General features: G+C 43.8%; 1 protein-coding gene across 3 annotated transcripts in view; it reads right to left on the reverse strand.

The window, feature by feature from the left end:
* VMP1 (vacuole membrane protein 1) overlaps positions 1-20516 on the reverse strand; it is a 139003-nt gene that overhangs the window by 52153 nt on the left and 66334 nt on the right. For all 3 annotated transcript variants that reach the window (XM_075853035.1, XM_075853033.1, XM_075853034.1), the window contains exon 8: positions 19648-19779. In XM_075853035.1, coding sequence (XP_075709150.1) covers positions 19648-19779 — 132 coding nt within the window. The remainder of the gene's footprint in view (positions 1-19647; positions 19780-20516) is intronic.

The following is a 20516-nucleotide window of genomic DNA, read 5'->3' on the forward strand; positions in this document are numbered from 1 at the left end:
GTAAAGAAGCGATAAACTGCAAAAGCAAGAAAGACCTAAGCAGCTGAACAAATATATATATATATACACACACACACACACTTACATATACTCCTCAACATTGAAATTGTAACACCAAGGCCAAGCCACAAGGTTATGCAAATCGATGAAGTAGCAGGTGTCGCTAGGATCTGCAAATGATCACGTTTTCAAGCACCGAGCTCCAATCTGTGGCATGTGGGAGGGGCATAAGAGCCAGACTGAAAGTAACGTTTTTTTAGCCACATGAAACCTCAAAAATCGGATCGAGTGGTGTGAGATTGTGTGATGACTCCTGTTAGCCAATGTGCCACTTATCGCAACTTATTGCAAACGAAGGAGGACAGAATCCTTGATCTGAGATACCTTGGTTTATCACTCTGGCAGATCGCTACGTGCCTAGGCCCAGATGTCAGCACTGTTTATAGTCGCGTGTCCCAGGAGGTTGGGAGAACAACGAACAGGAATGACAGCAAGATGTGCGTGGAGGCAAACCTCGGCACGAACAGATCGCCTGATTGGAAGAATGGCGCGTAGTTATCCATTTTGTATTGAAAGTCGAATTGGACGTCACATCCCAAGCCTAGGGCGGCATGAAGTGGCAAGTGGGCTTTTACAGTTTGATCAAAATGTAAACCAAGAACCTCATGTTCATAAATCTTTTAATTTTCCCGATCCGCAATAGATCAAGTACAGCATAGTGGATGTGTGGTCCAGGTTTTCTTCTCTCCCATTGGGAATAAACTAGTATTATGTCAAATACAGACATTGATTAAAATCCATATGTGGTCAGAATGAATTGAATCGGTGCATGACCGTGACATGAAGCAATACTTTGAATTTACATTAATCTGACATGTGAAGAACGGTGTTGTCAGACAAGCTAAATTGTGGAAAATCAACAAGTGTCAACAGGAGTATTCCAGTTGTTGGCATAGGAAGGAATGGTCTGCCAACGTCAAACTGCAATCATTGATCAAAAGCAATGGTTCCCACCCTCTCAAAAATTTTCTGCAGTCAAACACTTCCTACAGTTATTAAAATCATAGTCAGTGTGTGTGTGTGTGCTCTGCAATGCCCAGGCTTACTTTTCAAAAAAAGGTTCTTGTTTTAAACTTCCTTTAATCCTTGTCACCCTTTGCTGGGAAGTCCATTCAAATTAGTGATAACACCAATTATTTTTTTTCATGTTTTAAATACAATTATATATAATCAGTTATACGGGACAAAAATTGGGAGAAAAATATTCAGTGGCAACAAATCTCGGCATAACGGTCAGCTCTCATTCTCAAATTATGACTGGTGGCAGCAGCGAGTGGAGACGTAGTCCCTAACAAGCAGCAGTTGGGTGTAGTGATGGTGATGCAGGGTTTCTGCTGTTTGGCCTTACAATGTTCTAAAAGTAAAGTACACGGTGGGAAAGAGGAGCTGCCTGCAAGCAACCTTAGGAAACACTCGAGGGATGTGTACTTCTACATTGAGCAGCCAGTTGGCCTACAGGGAGTAGGACTCCGCAGACACACATCTCACGAGATTATGCACCAGAAGATGGACCTGCTGACACGGAGTAAGGCACTACAGCTCCAGCTCACTTAAGCCCTCTAGAGTCCACGTTGACAAATTCTTTAACATGCTCTGTGGTTAGCAGGAAAGATGGTTTCATTCTGAGTCACTCCTGTTCAAACAGTTTACTGGAAATGGAGAGGAGGGGGAATTTTCTGAGAAGTCATGTGATCGGCCAGACAAACCATAACCAGAATAGGTTCAGCAGAGTCAAAAACAGGTCCTGACAGCAACTGACACCCAGGGAGTGCATGGCCTCTTAGTCATTACAATCATTACAATTTAATTTGGCAAAGCGGGTCAGAAGAGGAACTATAGTAGACGGAAGGATTAACTGTTTCTGGGCAGTGGGGTGAGGGGAAAGTAAACTTCCATGTGTCTTTATAAACTCAATAACTTAAACAAAGGGCTGTAAAGTAAGTGGGTTATTACACTATGCTGCATCATTTAATGCACATTCTGCAATATATTATGACCTTATGTTATAAAAATACATTTCTTCATCGCTTTCAGTCTATGCACGCACAAGGTAGTACATATAAATAGTGATAGAGCAAGTGATGTGTATATCATATGCCAAATTACCTTTTGGTATGGTCAATCGTATGGGCAACACCAAATATTTGATGCTATGGCGAAGGGCACTCTGCCTGCCTGTAACGTGTAAGCAGACTTCTGCGCTATGTATGGTTACCCTGTTTGGATTGTAACTATGTGATTTTAAATAGAGCAGAAGGATTTTACGGACATCAACTGGTGCTGAATTTCTCTATTTTGAATCATATATATGGATGTTTTAATCAGTGGTATAAAAATATATATATAATAAATATTAACAATAATAATAACAGAAGAGGCTTCCTTTATCTTTCATTATATTGTTTAACCCTTTAATGACCAGCCTATTTTAAACCTTAATGGCCAAACTATGTTTTACCTTTTTTCATTGTCTCATTCAAAAAGCTATAACTTTTTTTATTTTTGCGTTGACATAGCTGTATAAGGTCTCGTTTTTTGCGGGACAAGTTGTGTTTTTTAAAAGCCCCATTTTGGGGTACATATTTATTGATTTACTTTTATTAACTTTTTTTTGGGGGGGGGGGGAATAGAAAAAAAAACCCAGAAATAGTCACTTTTTTGCATCCTAGATCTACGCCGTTTACCATGTGGTATAAATAACACAATAACTTTATTCAGCGGGTTGTTACGATTGCAACGATACCAAATTTGTATACATTTTGTATGTTTTACTACTTTTACACAGTAAAAACACATTTTTTTCAAAATGTTTTTTTTTATGTCTCCATATTTGAAGAGCCATAACTTTTTTTTATTGTTCGGCTGATGCAGCTGTATGAAATTTTTTGGGGGACGACTTGTCGTTTTTATTGGTACCATTTTGGAGTAGATGCGACTTGATCACTTTTTCTTATTCAAAATTTTTATTGAGTTTCAGAACACAAAAGTTACAAAACATAGTGGAGGGGAGACCTCCACACCTTAAATAAAAAACAAACAAGGTCAGTGGACCAAAGCAAAAACAAACAAAACACCAAAGGGAAAATCACTAATGTGCATCACATCTCAACATGCAAAAGAATGGTCGGTGTACAACAGTAGCATGAGTAATCCTAGAGGCATAACAGGAGGTACAACTAGACCACTTAATTCAAACAGAGAAGAAGAGGCACATTACCCTAGACAGGGGAAGAGAAAGTATAGAGAAAGGCCCCAAGAGAGGGAAGGGATAGGAGGGAGGGAGGGGAGAGGACAAGGGGATCCTGGACTCCAGTTCCGGCGTTTTATGAATGAAAATCAGCAGCGAGCAAAAGCCATAGTACATTTCACAGGGGTATAAGCCGACTCAGGTGACAGCCGTGAGATAGGAAGGAGAAGAAAGAAAGACTATCCAGGGAGACCATGTAGACGTGTATTTTACCACAGCCGCCGGGGAGTGAGCCACCAAGTGTTCCATTCGCTGTATCAAGGCAACTTCCCGAAACCACTCATCTAATGTTGGGGGTATGGCCGTTTTCCACCTGCGCGGGATCACTGATTTAGCCGCCTGAAGAAGATGTCTAGTTAGGGAGCTTTTATAAACGTGTATTGGCATCGGGAACATGAATAAAAGAGCTGCTTTCGGAGAGTTGGGGACACATACTCCAGTAACCTCCACTATTAATTTAAGTACCGCATCCCAAAAACTCCTCAACAAGGGACAACTCCACCAGACATGTGACATGGATCCTCCCGCAGCACCACCATTTGTCAGGCACAGACGGATACCATTTGTGAAGCGCAGCCGGGACCCTATACCATCTAGATACAATTTTGTAGCTAGTTTCCTGGGCCCTAATGGCTATAGAGGCTTTTTGTGAGAGGGAGAAACACCTCTTCCATTGTGCGTCAGTAAATGTAGTATGTAATTCTCTCTCCCAGGCCCCACAGAAGGAGGGGAGTTGTTGAGACCGCTGTGAAAGGAGCAATTTATATATTGTGGATATGGTATGGGTAGGGGGCTGGGAGGAGACACATAGGCGCTCAAAGTCCGTCAACACCCTGTGAAGATGTGCGCGTCGGTTAACTGTTCCATAAAAATGTTTTAACTGGGCATATTCATATATATGGCGAGTGAGGGGCACGGCATCGGGATAGATGGAGGTTAGAGGGAGAAGAGAGGAAGCGGCGATGACCTGAGCAAAATACATGGGGTCGGTGGACGACCTGCCTAGGAAGGAGCGACCAGCTTTACCAGCAGGAAAGTCTGGATTATCTGTGATAGGAGTTAAAGGACCCAGAGGGTCTATAAGCGTACTTCCGGGCCCTAAGGACCTCAACGCCATGAGGGTATGATAAACAACAAAGGAGGCTTGAGTCGGTCTATTCCCGGGCAGGATCCACGGCTGGGATGATAGGGTACTGGGACATAGTTGTTGAGCCAAACGGACCCACAATTTTGATTCACGGTTATGAAAAAAATCTAAAACCCGTGCGTGAGTTGCCGCCAGATAGTAGAGCCGACAGTCCGGCAGACCAACCCCACCTGTACCCCTGGAACGAGTCAGCAGAGCCCGGCTCAAACGTGGACGACCAGTTGGCCAAATGAAGGAGCCGAAGCATCGCTGAAGCCGCAACCAATAAGAGGATGGGATAGAGATGGGGATCGTCTGCAGGAGATAAAGTAAGCGGGGGAGGAGAGACATCTTAATAATATTGATACGACCAAACCAGGAAAACTCAGTCTTATGCCAGGAATTAAGATCAGTGCGAAACTTGGCCAGTAGGGGGATAAAATTATTTGTAAACAATTGTGTAAGATCCCCACTTATACGGGCACCCAAATATGTAATACCTCTGGAGGGCCATGAAAAGGGGAAATTACTTTGGAGAAGCGATACTAACGGGCCTGGGAGAGAAACATTTAACGCCTCAGACTTGGAGAAATTGATTTTGAAATTAGACCATGTTAAAACAAGACAACTCGGACATCAATGAAGGAAGAGAGACATGAGGGTCTGTTAGATAGACTAATAGGTCATCAGCAAATGCTGAGCACTTGTATTCCTTCCCTCCAATATTAATACCCTTAATATCCGTGTTGCTCCGAATGGAGGCCATGAGGTGTTCCATAACCAGGACATACAACAGGGGGGATAGGGGACAGCCCTGTCGTGTGCCATTGTAAATAGGGAAAGGTGCCGAGAGGGAGCCATTTATTTTAATTTGGGCCGAAGGCGTGCGATACAATGCCATAATTTTTCCCAAAAGAGAGGGTCCTATTCCCACATGCCGAAGGGTTTGGTAAAGGGCAGGCCACGATATTCTGTCAAACGCCTTTTCAGCATCTAGGGACAGGATCATGAGCGGGATTCGGTTAGTCTGGGCGTGGTGAATGATATCTAAAGTTTTAAGGGTGTTGTCACGGGCCTCCCGACCAGGCACAAACCCCACCTGGTCCGGGTGGATTAGGTCAGGCAGGTATTTATTCAATCTATTGGCGAGCATTTTAGCGTAAATTTTTAGGTCTACATTGAGCAAGGAGATGGGACGATAACTGGAACATAGTTGAGGGTCCTTACCCGGCTTAGGGATAACCACGACATGAGCCAAGGTGGAGCTAGAAGGAAACAGGACCTCCGGGGAAATAGAGTTAAAAGCTAACAACAGCGGTAGCAACCGGTCCGCCAACACCTTGTAAAACTTGGCAGTGTAGCCATCCGGGCCAGGACTCTTTCCCCCAGGAAGCTCGGTTATAACCATGAGGAGCTCCGAGGAAGTGAAATCCATATCAAGTTCCTCAGCTATCTCCCCCGACAACTGTGTGAAGGGAGATGGAAAAGAGTCCCGGTCCGGCGGATGGGAGGGGGCGGAGGTGGGAGGGTCAAGGTTGTAAAGATCAGAGAAAAAACTATGGAAGCACTCCGCTATCTCTGGGGTCGTGTGAACAACTTGGCCAGAAGGAGCCTTAGTATTTGGGATGTGTGACTGGGCGATTCTATTTTTTAAAGCTCTGGCCAACATACGTCCGCTCTTATTGCCAAACTCGTAGAATTTACTGCGACAGACTTGGAGAGCGCGCTGCTGGGCAGAGTCCAACAGCCGTCTAGCGTCCTGTCGGGCAACCTGTAACTCCCTTAAAATCGGAAGAGACAGCGCACGTTTGTGAGCCAGTTCAAGAGCGCTAATTTTTTGGAGAGCAACTTTAAGGGAGTGGGCCCTTTCTCTTTTAAGCCGCACCCCGTGTTTTATGAGGACTCCCCTGAGAACGCATTTAAGGGCTTCCCACCGAACCAATGGGGACGTGTCATCCTGGGCATGATCAAGTGTGAAATGTTCCAGGCTGATTTGCTTCAAACGGTGGAACACCCCATCCAGGAGCAGGGACTCATTCAGTCTCCAAGTCCAGGGGCCTTTAGTAATGAAGGGGAGATGTAAGGTACAATATACCGGGGCATGGTCAGACCACAGGATACTGCCAATGGACGTAGAGGCTACCCAGGGGAGGGCATGTTGCTGAAGGAAAATGTAATCCAAGCGACTGTAGGTGCCATGCGGATGGGAGTAAAAACTATAATCCTTATCCGTGGGATGTTGAATACGCCATGCATCACACAGTTGCAGTAGAGCTCGTTTCGCCCGCCTAATAGCACCATATGCAACACTAGAGCGACCAGTAGAATTATCCACCGTCGGATCCAGAGTAAGATTAAAGTCTCCACACAGCACCACAGTCCCCCGGACCACCGGAAGGGCGGTTTCTATAAGATGAAGAATGAAGGGCACCTGACCCTGGTTAGGAGCATAAGCGTTAATCACCGTGAATTCCCTCCCACCAATATTAAGCACTAAGATGAGGTATCTCGCATCGGGATCCGCAACAAGATTGACAACCTGATGGGGGAGAGACTTGTGGAGGGCTATGGCAACTCCACACGATCTGGAAAGGGGATTATTACTGAAATGCCACGTAGTGTAATGTTTGTGCTTGATAGTAGGGGTATGTCCCTCCTTAAAATGTGTTTCCTGGAAGCATGCGATGTGTACCTTACGCTTGTGTAGATGGTGTAAGATTTGCGCCCGCTTTTCAGGAACATTCAGCCCCTTCACGTTGAAGGAGGCAATAGTAAGGTCAGCCATGGATGCAGACTAAACGGCTCGCTGAGGTATGCCGGGTAGCACACAAAGGCTCGGAGTCCAGGATCGCCAGGAGGGAAGCAGAGGAGGGAAATAAGCTAGGAGTAAAGAACATAGCATTAGAAAAAAACACAGACATAAAATCAAACCAAAAAGGCAGTACGAAAACCACTGCCGCACAAGCTAAGCGCACAATTACGAAGTTCCAAAAATTCGGTCCAAAACCTACAGGGGGAAGGTGACAACTACGCATAAGAGTTATCCGCACTCCTTAGCGTACAATAATATAAGTATTAACAGCTTAACATCATTTACACATTTTAAATAACGAGAGAGGAAGACATTGGAAGGCATCTGAAGGAAATACAAGAGCAGCAAGTAATCTTGTAATCAGACCGCAAGTACGTAAAAGGAGGAATTCCAGGAGCGGCAGTCCGGGTCATCACGCCGACCGGGCGGATTCCATGGGTGGAGTAGGATCCCGTTCTTGTCGGCGCCTAGATCGCCTGCGAGGCCCACGCGGAGGGCGACCCTCCACCACAGCCAGGGGCCCAGAGAACGGGCGTCTCCCCCGCGATCCCCCGCCAGCAGAGGATAACAACGAGGGCCACTCCGGTAGTGCAACATGAGGAAGGTTCAAGTCCCGCAAGAAACCAGGCAGGTCGGCCGGGGATCGCACAGTGTAGGTACGGCCCTCCTGTCGGACCATCAGGGCAAACGGGAAGCCCCACCTGTAGATGATGTCCCGATTCCGAAGCACCTCCAGCAGGGGTTTGAGAGCAGCTCTTTGCGCCAGCGTATGTCGAGACAAATCCGGCAAAATACGTAACTGCGTGCCTTGGTGGAGAATGATGGGCTGCCGTCGGATTTTTTGGAGGATAGAGTCCTTGATTGCGTAGAAATGGATTCGGCAGATGACATCCCTCGGCCGAGGATCATCAACACTTACAGGGCGGAGAGCTCTATGCGCCCGGTCGATCTCTATATGGGTATTCGGCGGACGGCCCAGTAAAGTATTGAAGATGGTGGAGAGAGTCGAAAACAGATCAGACGCAGGAACAGATTCGGGCAATCCTCGAACACGTAGGTTGTTCCTCCTATTGCGGTTTTCAATATCATCAAGGTGCTGCTGCAAAGTGAACAACTGAGCTGCGTGCTGCTGGATAGTGGATTGGATATCTGCAATAGCGGCATTATCAGCAACCCTGTCCTGCGTAAGAGTGTCCACCCTCGTAGAAAGTGAGGAAAGTTCAGCACGAAACTGTGTAAACTCCATCTTGCATTCTTCAACAATCTGTCTGGCAAATGAAGTTATATCAGCCCTAGTAGGCAACAATTGAACAAGTTGGCGGATATCTGAGAGAGTCGCCGGCCGATTTTCACACATAGATCCAGACGACGGGTCGGTAAAACTTAATCCACTACTGGCTGTCGTGTCCGCTTCAGGGGATGGGAGTGGGTGTACTTGAGGACCTTGGCCATTTGCATGTAATGCAGGCATATTCCCAGGGTGCTTGGGAGACCCCACAGGCAGGGTCAAGGCTGTGGTTGTTGGGGCATTGGGGAAGCTGTGCCATGCGGAGCCAGAGGACCACGAGGGAGAGGCCACCACCAGCCCAGGGTCTCTGGGCGGGAGGGGAAGCACTGGAGCTGTCAGTCCCCTAGGGTGTGAGGTGAGCTGGGTGATGGGAGGCTCAGGGCCTAGGTACTCACTGTGCCTCCTAGCTAGCTCCTCCAGTTGCAGAACTGCAGGCTGGGCAGGTGTGGTGACCCTCATTCCCGGGGATGGAAGTAGGCCGCTGTCGGGTCTCGGCAGGAGAGGGCCCGCAGGCCATGAGAGCAATGACGGGGGAGGGTGGCGTCCCGGGATGCGCAGGCCCTCCAGAGAGCCATCTTGAGAGGCCTCATGGTCTTGCGACAGGGGATCGACATCCGCCGCTGCAGGGGCCCCCACTGCCTCCCAGCTAGACCGGGGATCTGGTGCTTCTGGGTCCGGTACCTTCTGTGCTGGTTCTCTCCCTTCCGGATCAGCTGAAAGAAGGGCCGTGCTCTCCAGAGCAGGCCCGCATCCGCCCGCCTCATGGTCCCGGCGGCCATCTTGGAAATCGGCAGGCGTTGTCGGCCGTGCCGCAGGAACTATCACCGCCCGGGAAGGAGACAGAGGACCGGGGACCATCAAGGGCTGCACCTCAGAAGGTAAGTGGACTTGTCCTGCTATCATCTCCGGCGCCTCAGAACACTGGGCTGTTGAAGCTGAAGAGGTCTGGCGGCCATCTTGACCCCCGGCCTCGGCCCGCGTCGCCGCTCGCAGCTGCATCTGGGGCTGTCGCCCAAAATAATCCCCGATATCGCGCTGGGGTGATGAGGGGCATGAAGGGGCTGCTGCCTTTGTTTTTTTGGAATTCTTCCCCATATCTGGGAGTGGATGTCAGCCGATTTTGGACACGCTGTTAGAGGAGCTGGAGAAAGCACGTCTTCACTCTCCCATAGCTGGCCACGCCCCCATCCTTGATCACTTTTTAATCACATTTTTTTCAAGGCAGGATTCACAAAAAACATAAATTTTTCCATGGTTTTTAAAAAAAAAAAAATTTTTTTTTATGGTGTTCACCGTGCGGGTTAAATAATGTAATAGCTTTATAGTTGGGGTCGTTACAGACATGGCGATACCAAATATGTGTAACTTTTTTTACTTTATTTAGTTTTTTTAATAGTAAAATTTCATATGGGGAAAAAGTGGGTTTTTAATCTATTTTTTTTATGAAACTATTTTTTTTAAGCTTTTTTAGTAGTCCCACTAGGGGACTTTAATAAGCGACCATCCGATCACTTTTAGAATACCACGCAATACTTTTGTATTGCAGTGTATTACTGCCTGTCCGTTTAAAACGGACAGGCATCTGCTAAGCCATGCCCCTGGCCTGACCTAGAAGGCATTCACTACAGGCAGACCTGGGGGCCTTTATTAGGCCCCTGGCTGCCATAGAAGATACACACTTTCGGCAATCTTAATCGCCGGGTGTTGGTGAGAGAGGGAGCTCCCTCCCTCTCTCCAAAACAACTCTGATGCGGCGCTCGCTATTAAGCACCGCATCGGAGGGGTTAAACGGGTGAGAACGATACTTATAATCGATCTCACCTGTTCAAGCAGGGATGCCCCCAGCTACCTCTGGTAGCGGAGAGAAGTGAGATTTAACGGCTCCCTGCTCTGTTTATTTATTCTGATGTAGCACGGTGAAAAGGCTTATGCATTAGAATAAAGCCCATTCGTGGCTGCCGTGAAAAGGCGTATTGGTGGTCACTAACGAGTTAAACCGCCTGAGAAAACACTGGCTCCCCAAATAAACCTCCATTGAAATTGAGGGGAGGTAGAGGCGTTTTTTTATTGGGCTTTTATTGACCGCTCAAAAGGAAAACATTTTTTTAAAATCTTGGAGCGATTTCCGCCTCTAAATCCCCGTTGAATTAAATAGGAGGCGAAAGCACGTAAAAAACGCTCACATTTAAAAATTCTCTGCTTGGAAAAATAAATCTGTGCAAACATACCCTAATACAATCAGATTTTTTTTTCAAAGGGTTTTTAATAGATGATCTCTAGATACAAAGAAAATGAAAAGGTTTTTGTTTTTTTTGCATAATAGGTTAGAGTCACTTTCATAAAGGAACAGGACTTATCAATCATATTGCTTTTTAGAGAAAGTAGGTTTACTTAGTGATTCATTGTGCACACTTCATTCCTAGGTACAATTCTCCTAATACATGGCAAGTTTGCGTAATGTATGGTGAGCTTATTAGTCATGTGCTGTTTATTTGCTAGCATTTTCCAGGAGAACTATGACAAAGCGCGTAGCAAGCCTTGAGGTGTGGCTGCCCTGCATCATTTTTCCCTCAGTCCTTTTTTCGATTAGTTCCAAATTGTTTTTTTCCCCCCAATATTTCCCAGGTTTATACTGTAACTGCATCTTCAGGACGCAGATACAGTTGTATCCAATGGTAGAGCAGGGGACGTTCTCTTGTATTCACTATGTATTATCGGACATGAGGCAGTGACGTCATCGCGCCTGTCTATGCAGTGCCGCACAGACCAGAGGAGCAGAGGGATCTCCTACACTCATCGTTAGAACGGTGTTAGGCAAGTATGTATATTATTATTTTTATCAGGCACTATTGGGACTGCATGGGGGCATTATACTGTGAGGGGTCAGCTATGGTTGCGGTCCAGTGTGAAGTTTCCACAGTCAGTGATGGTTTGGGGGCCATGTCATCTGCTGGTGTTGGTCCACTGTGTTATATCAAGTCCAGAGTCAGCGCAGCCGTCTACCAAGAAATTTTTAGAGCACTTCATGCTTCCCTCTGCTGACCAGCTTTATGGAGATGCTGATTTCATTTTCCAGCAAGACTTGGCACCTGCCCACACTGCCAAAAGTACCAATACCTGGTGTAATAACCACAGTATCACTGCGCTTGATTGGCCGGCAAACTCGCCTGACCTAAACCCCATAGAGAATCTATAGGGTATTGTCAAGAGGAAGAGGAGACACCAGACCCAACAATGCAGACGAGCTGAAGGCCGCCATCAAAGCAACCTGGGCTTCCATAACACCTCAGCAGTGCCACAGGCTGATCACCTCCATGCCACGCCGCATTGATGCAGCAATTCATGCAAAAGTAGCCCGACCAAGTATTGAGTGCATATACTGTACATGCATTTCAGTAGGCCAACATTCTGGTATTAAAAATCATTTTTGAAATTGGGCTTATATAATATTCAAATTTTCTGAGACACTAAATTTTGAGTTTTCATTAACGGTTAGACATAATATTCAACATTGTGTGTGTGTAATGAATCTATATAATAATATAGGAGTTTCACTTTTTGAATTGAATTACTGAAATAAATTAACTTTTTGATGATATTTAATTAATTGAGAAGCACTAGTATATACAAAGTGCCTTGCGAAAGTCATAAACACCTTGATGTTTTACCTGTTTTGTTACATTACAACCTGGAAAATAAACGTACATTATAAAAACCGTGCGCCAGGAGTTTCATGACACGGCTTTCCATGGCCGAGCAGCTGCATGCAAGCCTTACATCACCAAACACAATACCAAGCGTCGGGTGGAGTGGTGTAAAGCACGACGCCACTGGATTCTGGAGCAGTGGGAAGATGTTATGTGCAGTGACAAATCACGCTTCTCTAACTGGCAGTCTGATGGACGAGTCTGCACTTGGCAAATGCCAAGAGAACGTTATCTGCCCGACTGCATTATGCAAACTGTAAAGTTTGGCGGAGGAGGAATAATACTTGTTGTTTTTCAGGGGCTGACCTAAGCCCCAACGTTCCAGTGAAGGGAAATCTTAATGCTTCAGCATACTAAGACATTTTGGACAATTGTATGCATCCAACTTTGTGGGAACAGTTTGGGGAGGGCCTTTTTCTGTTCCAGCATGTTGCACAAAGCAAGGTCCATAAAGGCATGGTTGGGTGGGTTTGGTGTGGAAGAACTTGACTGGCTCACACAGAGCTCTGACCTCAACCCTAGCCAACACTGATAGGATGAACTAGAACGGAGATTGCGAGCCAGGCCCCCTCATCCAACATCTGTGTATGACATCACAATTGCTCTTCTGGATAAATAGGCAAACATTCCCACAGAAACACTCCAAAACCTTGTAGAAAGCCTTCACTGAAGAGTGGAAGCTGTTTTAGCGGCAAAGGTGAACAACTCCACAAACATGCATAACTCACTTTCTTAACTGAACCTCTCATGTTATATGGAGCAATACTCACTAATGCAATGCTGCTGAAACCGTGTAATAAACTAAAATGTTATAATGGCCTAAAAATCTTGGGCTTGAGAAGTTAAAACTATAAGAACATAAGGAAAAAGCAAATAGAAAGTGTGATTTTAAGTCTGAAGGAAAGGTACATTCATAGTAGGTGTGCACAGATTTACAGGTTCGACCCTTTAAACAACTGATCGGCAGGAGTGTCGAAAGTCGGCCTACCACCAATCAGATATTTAAGGCCTATTCGGGGTATAGCCCATCAATTCTACATCATTGAACAACCACGTTAATGTAAAATTGATTCTATTATGATGAAAAAGAAAGATTGAGTTGCAAAATCAAAAATAGAAATTTACAATGATTATGACTGAGCAAGGAGAATCTAGCATACCAAATGCCCATCAGTCTATAGACAACAGCTTTTCAGTAACCAGGACTGGCAACGACACCCGTCAAACTTAGGCAGATGTTGTGGGCTCCCCACTGCGTAATCACGCTCACTGCTGCGTCACAACGTTCCCAACTAAGCGTTGGTCCACAGCTTCCTTCCTCCCTTACAAGTCATACGAGCTCTCCTCCGCCCCTCCTCGTCATGGCATGGATACCATGGCGCACGTTTCCCTGCCGCTGCCAGGCCCCTGCTCTCTTACTTCGGTGGCAGTAACTACTGTCATAGATCCTTAAGACAAGAACAGAGGGCCGACCAACAGGGCGGGTAGAGCACAGGACCACAGGTACATTTATTAAAACACATACATGGAGGGGACAGACAAATAGGTGGGGACGTAGCGTAAAGGGACAATACCACCCCCTTGGATTTGAAGAGGACCTGTCCCCTCGCCGGACATATTTCATGGAAAATACAAGTATTTTCTAAAATAGATAATTCCAGAACATATTTGATTAGATCTCTGCATTGTGCCGTTCCTCTGTTAATTTATTGATAAAATTCATGGGGGGAAGGACAACTGGGAGTTAACATTACCGGTGTCAAAGGGGTGTGTCCCTACACAGTCTCACTCTGTCAGCACTGATTGGACATTGTCAGTCTGTAGGGACACACCCCCTAACTGGTAACACCCAGTTGGCAATTCATTCAGACATTTTTTGAGGAATAACAGTGGAACAGCACAACATAGAGTTCTAACAAACGTGCCTCCAAAATTCGTATTTCATGGGGAATACAAGTATTTACTAATGCAGACATGTCAGATGAGGTGATAGGTATTCTTTAAGGAGGCCACAAGACTCCATTGGCCAAGGACACACACAGACCTGGAGCCGTAACTAAAAAAAAAAAGAACATCTTGTGATCAAGTGGTAGCAGACATTTTGATAAATGTGGTCCATTGGGTAGTAAGTAAATTTAGCAATAAAATCATCAATAAGAGCAACAAAAAAAAAAAAAAGTCCATAAAAAAAAAAAAAAAAAAAAAAAAAAAAAAAGGAAAAAAAAATATTGCTATATCCTTCCCACACAACAGTGATTTTAGAATTTTTAGCTTTGTCCTTGGAAGAAAAAACGTACAACTTGTAAACGCTAAATGTCATTAGCCTTCTGCCAAATGGCAAACTATTAGTGTGATAAAAACAAACAGTGATTAATTGTGGTCCAAATCTGGCTTCAAAACATCTAAAAGTACAGCTGCACTAAACATTTCCCAACTACAACAATCTGTTAAGCCTTCACATGCTAAACTACAAAACAGGTTTCCATTTTTTTTTTTTCTAAAACATGTAGGCGAACATTTGTTCACTATGTAAAATCTTGTAAATTGACTTCCAGGTAAAAGATATACTGTGTAGAAATTAATCTAAAATTACAAACTTTCTACAGATTGACATATTCCCTGAGTTGTTAAATACTAGAATATCCAGTAAACCGGTAACAATACAATACAAGGTTACTTCTATTACTAGACTGGGAATATGTGAAAATATTCAAAGTGTACCTCCACTCATCTCCCGCCTGATCTCATATCGGGCGTGGAGCGATTCTCCAGCATGCTGGACGTACTGTTAATGGCAACCCTACAAAGCCCGAAAAATAGTGTCGTGCATGAGTCCTATTAATTAGAAGTAGACCGGAGCACGATACTCTCCAGGCAACATACTCTAACCATGCAAACTGTACCGTCGACAACACAGGAGCATCTCTCCACATCTGATGTCGGGTCAAGTGGGAGGTCACAAGTGGAGGTACACTAAGTTGAAGCCGTTGTCCAGGTTTAAAAAAATAAAAAAAAGTCTGCTCCTCCCCCCCCAAAAAAAACACTACCCCCACCCTTGTCAGGTATCGCAGCTCTACCCAATTTACGACACTATACTACCTAGAAGAGACAACCTCAGTAGAGACACTCACCCTAGATAATTATTACCACAGCCAGACATTTACTTTGGTAGACTGGTATACAATAGAGAGAACCCCTTACAGCAAAAAATGGCAGTGAAATCTCCAATTGGAAACGCAATATTGGAGACAAAATATGTCAATTACTTGCCACAAGGCAGAAAGCCTTGCCCAATATCAATCCTGTATTACAGAAATGATCCCCCATTGTAACAGATACATAACTCTTCTACTGCAGTATATAAAAAAAAGATGTATTCTTCCTTCTACTTATAGTTCCATTGCTAAAATCTTCCAAAAAATAAAAGTAAAACATACAGTCACCAGACACAAATTCTCCAGTCCCAGACTTTGAACAGGTCAATGGTCAGTTTAACAATCAGTCTGGTTTGTGGGCTTAAAATGACTGCTTTAGTCAGTTCAGTACAACATTTAGAAGCAGACAGGATGTGTTCCTTTAACATTGTTACTTCTCTCCAAAAATCACCGGTCAAAATGTAAAATGCAGACAAAAGCAATGTGTCAATGATAACGTAATCTATTTTGGAAGTAAACAGGACAAAGGGGATACTGGAGACAAAGCTGGCATAGGGCCAGTACATGTAGCCATTAAAATCATGTCGACATAAAATGTTAATTAAAAAAGGAAGATCACGTTGGCAGAGTTAGTTAGAAGGTTCTGGTCATTCCATAGCTGGCAGATGTAATACAGGTGTAAAGTGGTAAAGAACTTGGAAGAAAAGCAAATACTACTTAGAATGGGGGAAAAAAAACAAAAAAACACAAGAGGATATACAGACAATGCAGAATAGAATAATTCCATACAGATAAAGTAATTGTGATCACACCACAAAGCTAACCCAAGGTCAGCGAGCTGTATAGTGAAAACATGCTTCAAAAACTGGTAAAAGTCAGGGCTGGGTTTAGGGCCATAACTTAGTTCAGCCCAAGTCTGAAGCGTTTTAAAAGTCGCTGATAAATGCAGAGTTTAAAAAGTGGCCAGTGTTTCTTTTTTTTTTTTTAATGGTCTGAGTATTTGTTAATTAAACTAAACTAAGAGCACAGTCATTTTCTGACCTAGCTATTTTCCAGCTCGTGTGCTAGGTCACAACAGTTCTCCTTGAATACACTGGACATGCTGTAAAGGTAATGCAGAAATTACCCCCTTGAGGACTGGGCCAATTTTAGCCTTGAGGACCAGAACAATTATTTTTATTTTTTTTCCTCTCTGCATTCTAGCGATCATAACTATTGTAATTTTTTTGCTAGAAGAAGCTCTATGAGTCTTAGTTTTACGTGGAACGAGTTGTACTTTATGTTGGTGCCATTTTTGAGTACATATACATTAACTTATGATTTATTTAAATTTTTAATTTGTCAAAAATGCAGAAAAAAGGGTTTGTTTTTTTACAGCATACACCGGTCATCATAAGTGATGCCATAAATTTATTGTACAGGTTGATACGGTTGTGATCATACCAAATATGTGTATATTATTTCATTTTTGGGACAAATATTTATTAATGTATACTTGTTGTAAAAATTCCGCACTTGTGTGTGGGTTTTATTTTTCTACAAAAAGTTTTTTTATTATTCATTATACTCTTCTATTAATCCAATATTGAGATTTTTCATATTGATTTTTATCTTTTAATCTTTAATTTACTGCCATATAGCTATATGCCAGTGCATTATCCTGTGTACTAATACCGAAGTATGCCCTAACCACAGGAAATAGTCAGATATCCCTGGGGTCCTTCAAAGGACCCAAGGCTGTCTGCCCATACTAGGTATGAGCCTTGATCACGTCACAGGAATTCCCTGTGAGGCATCAGAGGGGGTCCCCCTCAGTTTTTCCATTTGACTGCAGTGATAAGCATAGATCACAGCTTTCAGACGGTTGAAAAGCTCACATAAGAGATTTCTCGGATCTATGCTGTAAGAGCGGGGCTGCAGCAGTGCTTTACAGGTTCTACCCCGGCTCCTGATCGCGCAAGCACAGCTGCTGTGTCTGCACGACCAGCAGGACGAGACTGCTCGTACTGATGCGCCAACTGCTTGCCATTAAGGACAAACATTCTTGTCCTGCGTCGTCAACTAGTTAAGCACTGCTTGAGACTGTAATGACAAGCTTGGTCATCCCAATATCCAGCTATTTAAAGGAACATGCAAGGCAAAATACACATAACGGTGTTATGCCTAGAACAGGGACTGAGGGGCGTAGAAGTGATGCAGTGCTCCTTCAGGCCCTAGGCGTAACACAGTGTATTTTTCGTTCAAGGGAACCGGTCATTTAGAAAATGTAGTCCAATCTGCGGTCAGCATTTTATAGAGCAAGAATAGAAGAGAAATTTGATATATAGTTTTGGGGGAACGATTGAAAGTAACTTGTAATTTATTGATCTAAACCTCTGCTCATTGTGAGCTTAGAAGTCCTGTGGGCGGTCCTAATCAGTGATAGACAGCTATCTCTGGATGCACAAACTAATACAGGGAAGGCTGTCAATCAATAAGAAGGACCGCCTACTTGACTCCTAATCTTAGAAAGAGCAAAGTGTTTAGATAAATAAATTACAAGTTATACGGAATATTTTTCCACAAATCTATACAATCAATCTGTTCAGCTCCTCCTGCTCTATAACATGCTGCCTGCATCTAGGACACCATGTTCAACAAGAGAGGTTCCCTTTAAGTGTTAAGGTCCTTTTACACTGGCCTATTTTGGACAGTACAAGGAACGCCAATCAACGACACAGCTCATGGATTGGCGCTTGTTTCCTCTTTTCACAAGGAACCATGTATGGGGACGAGCGCGCGTTACTATTATCGTTTGTCCCCATACATTTCTATCAGGTCAGCAGCACGTCTTCCTGTTTACACTGGGAGATGTGCTGCCGAAACGATGATTGGGAACGAGCATTCTGTGAAATCTCGTTTGCCCAATAATTGCCCGTTTAAAAGGGCCCTTAAATTGATGGTGGGCAAGCTGCACATTAAACTAACTAAGATACTGCTATCTAGACCCTATGGATACATAATTATCTATCTTTTCCTTTGTAAAGCCAAATCGCTTCCATTTTTTTTCCAGAGCAGATGCACTTAATTCTCTATCATTTGTAATCAACATATCTTGTAATGTTATTATTCCTACACTATTCGCAATAAGCGATGTAATTCACCAAAATATTAGCCTAATTTATGTTGAATAACTTACAAATCTCCACAATATAAAAACGTATAAATTATGCTAGAAATATTACCACAATGTCATGATAGATAGGACTACAACGTCTTACTATATTCAGAACATTACTACGCAATTTATTATGATACACACCCATTGTAAAATAAATATACATAAATAAATATATATGTATATACACACACACACACACACACACACACCTCGTCCTTATCAAAGCCATGGTTCCAATTGACCATTGCACGCCTAAAAGGGCACTTGTCACTCAAACCGCTCCACCTTCACATTAGGGCATTGTACAGATGCCTCAATAATGGCTGATTAAAGGCCAAATGGTGCCCACTTATCAGCCTCCGAAAGGGCCAATTAAGGGTCTGGAAAATATCTTGCCATATGCTCTAATAATTAGATTGATTGACTATCTGAACAGGACAAGAAATCTTGACACATATAGGCCTTCCACTCTATGAGCCCTCTCATCCATTCAGCAGAGCCTAGAGAGGGACATTACATACTTTCCTTTAGGCCACTTTCACACAGCAGTATTTTGGTCATTATTTTGCTCAGTATCTGTACGGCCAAACTAGGAATGAAACCTTCACAGAGAAACTATAATGGAAAGATTTGCACCTCTTGAGTGTTTTGGATCCACTAGTAGTTTTGCCTACCAAACACTAATGCAAAACACTGCCATGAAAGTAGCCTCAGTCTAACGTTCTTACAAACAAAACTTGTTCTCTTCTCTAGTAGTTGGAGGGCTAGGGCACACATTTTCTGAACCCGATTAGAAATCTGAGGATTCATTTAGTGGCATATTGCAGATGCCATATTGTAGAGCAAAGGAGACTTTTTTGGTTGACCGGTGTCCTTCAAAGGTAGTGTGGATAAACCGTAACAGGTTATGGAGGAGACAGCCTGTCCCCATTTATTTTACAGCTTCGTTAAAATGTATTTTTGCCATGTGTCTTTTCACAGAGACAAAAACCATGGTTGAAAAACACATGGTTGTTTTTAGGAATATTCTCCCATTCAGGCAGAAAATATAGTGAGGCGTTCAGGATTTAGATAAAGGATTGCCATTCCCACCTGTGCTGACTGGGCATGTTCCAACATCTCTTCAAATTCCTCATATTCCTCATCATCAGGTTCCGCTCCTGACATACGGGCTGCTCTTGCCATGAAATATGGAGGCAGTTCACCGATGGCAGTGCCAGCACCCTGTAGATAGAACAAAATCCAAATACTCTTAATGAAAAATATGACAGAATAATTATGAACACCACCTAACCCTAAACAACAGCAATTCCCTAAACTTAAGTCTATGGGTCCGTAAACCACTCATTTGGCTTTTAGAAGAAACAAAGCAGCACAGCGCTCATTCGAGCACTTCTGCCACTCCCTTTTAATAATCGCGGGGGGTTGTCTTAGTGACCAGAGACAGGTCAAAAGTTTTTTAAATGTTCAGTTACCCTTTAAATCATAAATTCTTGTCGTTTGGTGCATCAGAAATCAGATGGAGAGGGCCCCCCTATCCTCTTTTCTACCCCAGTGGTAGGTTTTCTTTCAGTGGTGAATCGAGTTGATCATAAACTCAGCTTGCTTTAAGAAGAGACCTGTGAGCTCTCCTGGCACGTTTGTTTTAGTAAACGCTTGCATTCTCCGTAATATAAGCAGCTTATCTTGGAACTCTGCAATTCCTCAATTTTTTTTTTCCTGGAAATGTATCACTAAAATGGAAGCTGGTTGTGTCCTTACACACTTTGATACAGTCAGCACGAATTGGACAGTGTAGGACTGTGTAGACACACACTATTGACAAGAGGAATGGTAATGGCCAGTGGTAATGGCCAGTTCTTAATTTATTCATACAAAATAACAGAGAATTGGAAGGACAGATGCTCTAGAACTAATATTCCATGGGAAATACAAGAAACTAAAAGAGAAATGACATTAAA

The sequence above is a fragment of the Rhinoderma darwinii genome, chromosome 2 (genome assembly GCF_050947455.1).
Source record: "Rhinoderma darwinii isolate aRhiDar2 chromosome 2, aRhiDar2.hap1, whole genome shotgun sequence".
Taxonomy (NCBI): domain Eukaryota; kingdom Metazoa; phylum Chordata; class Amphibia; order Anura; family Rhinodermatidae; genus Rhinoderma; species Rhinoderma darwinii.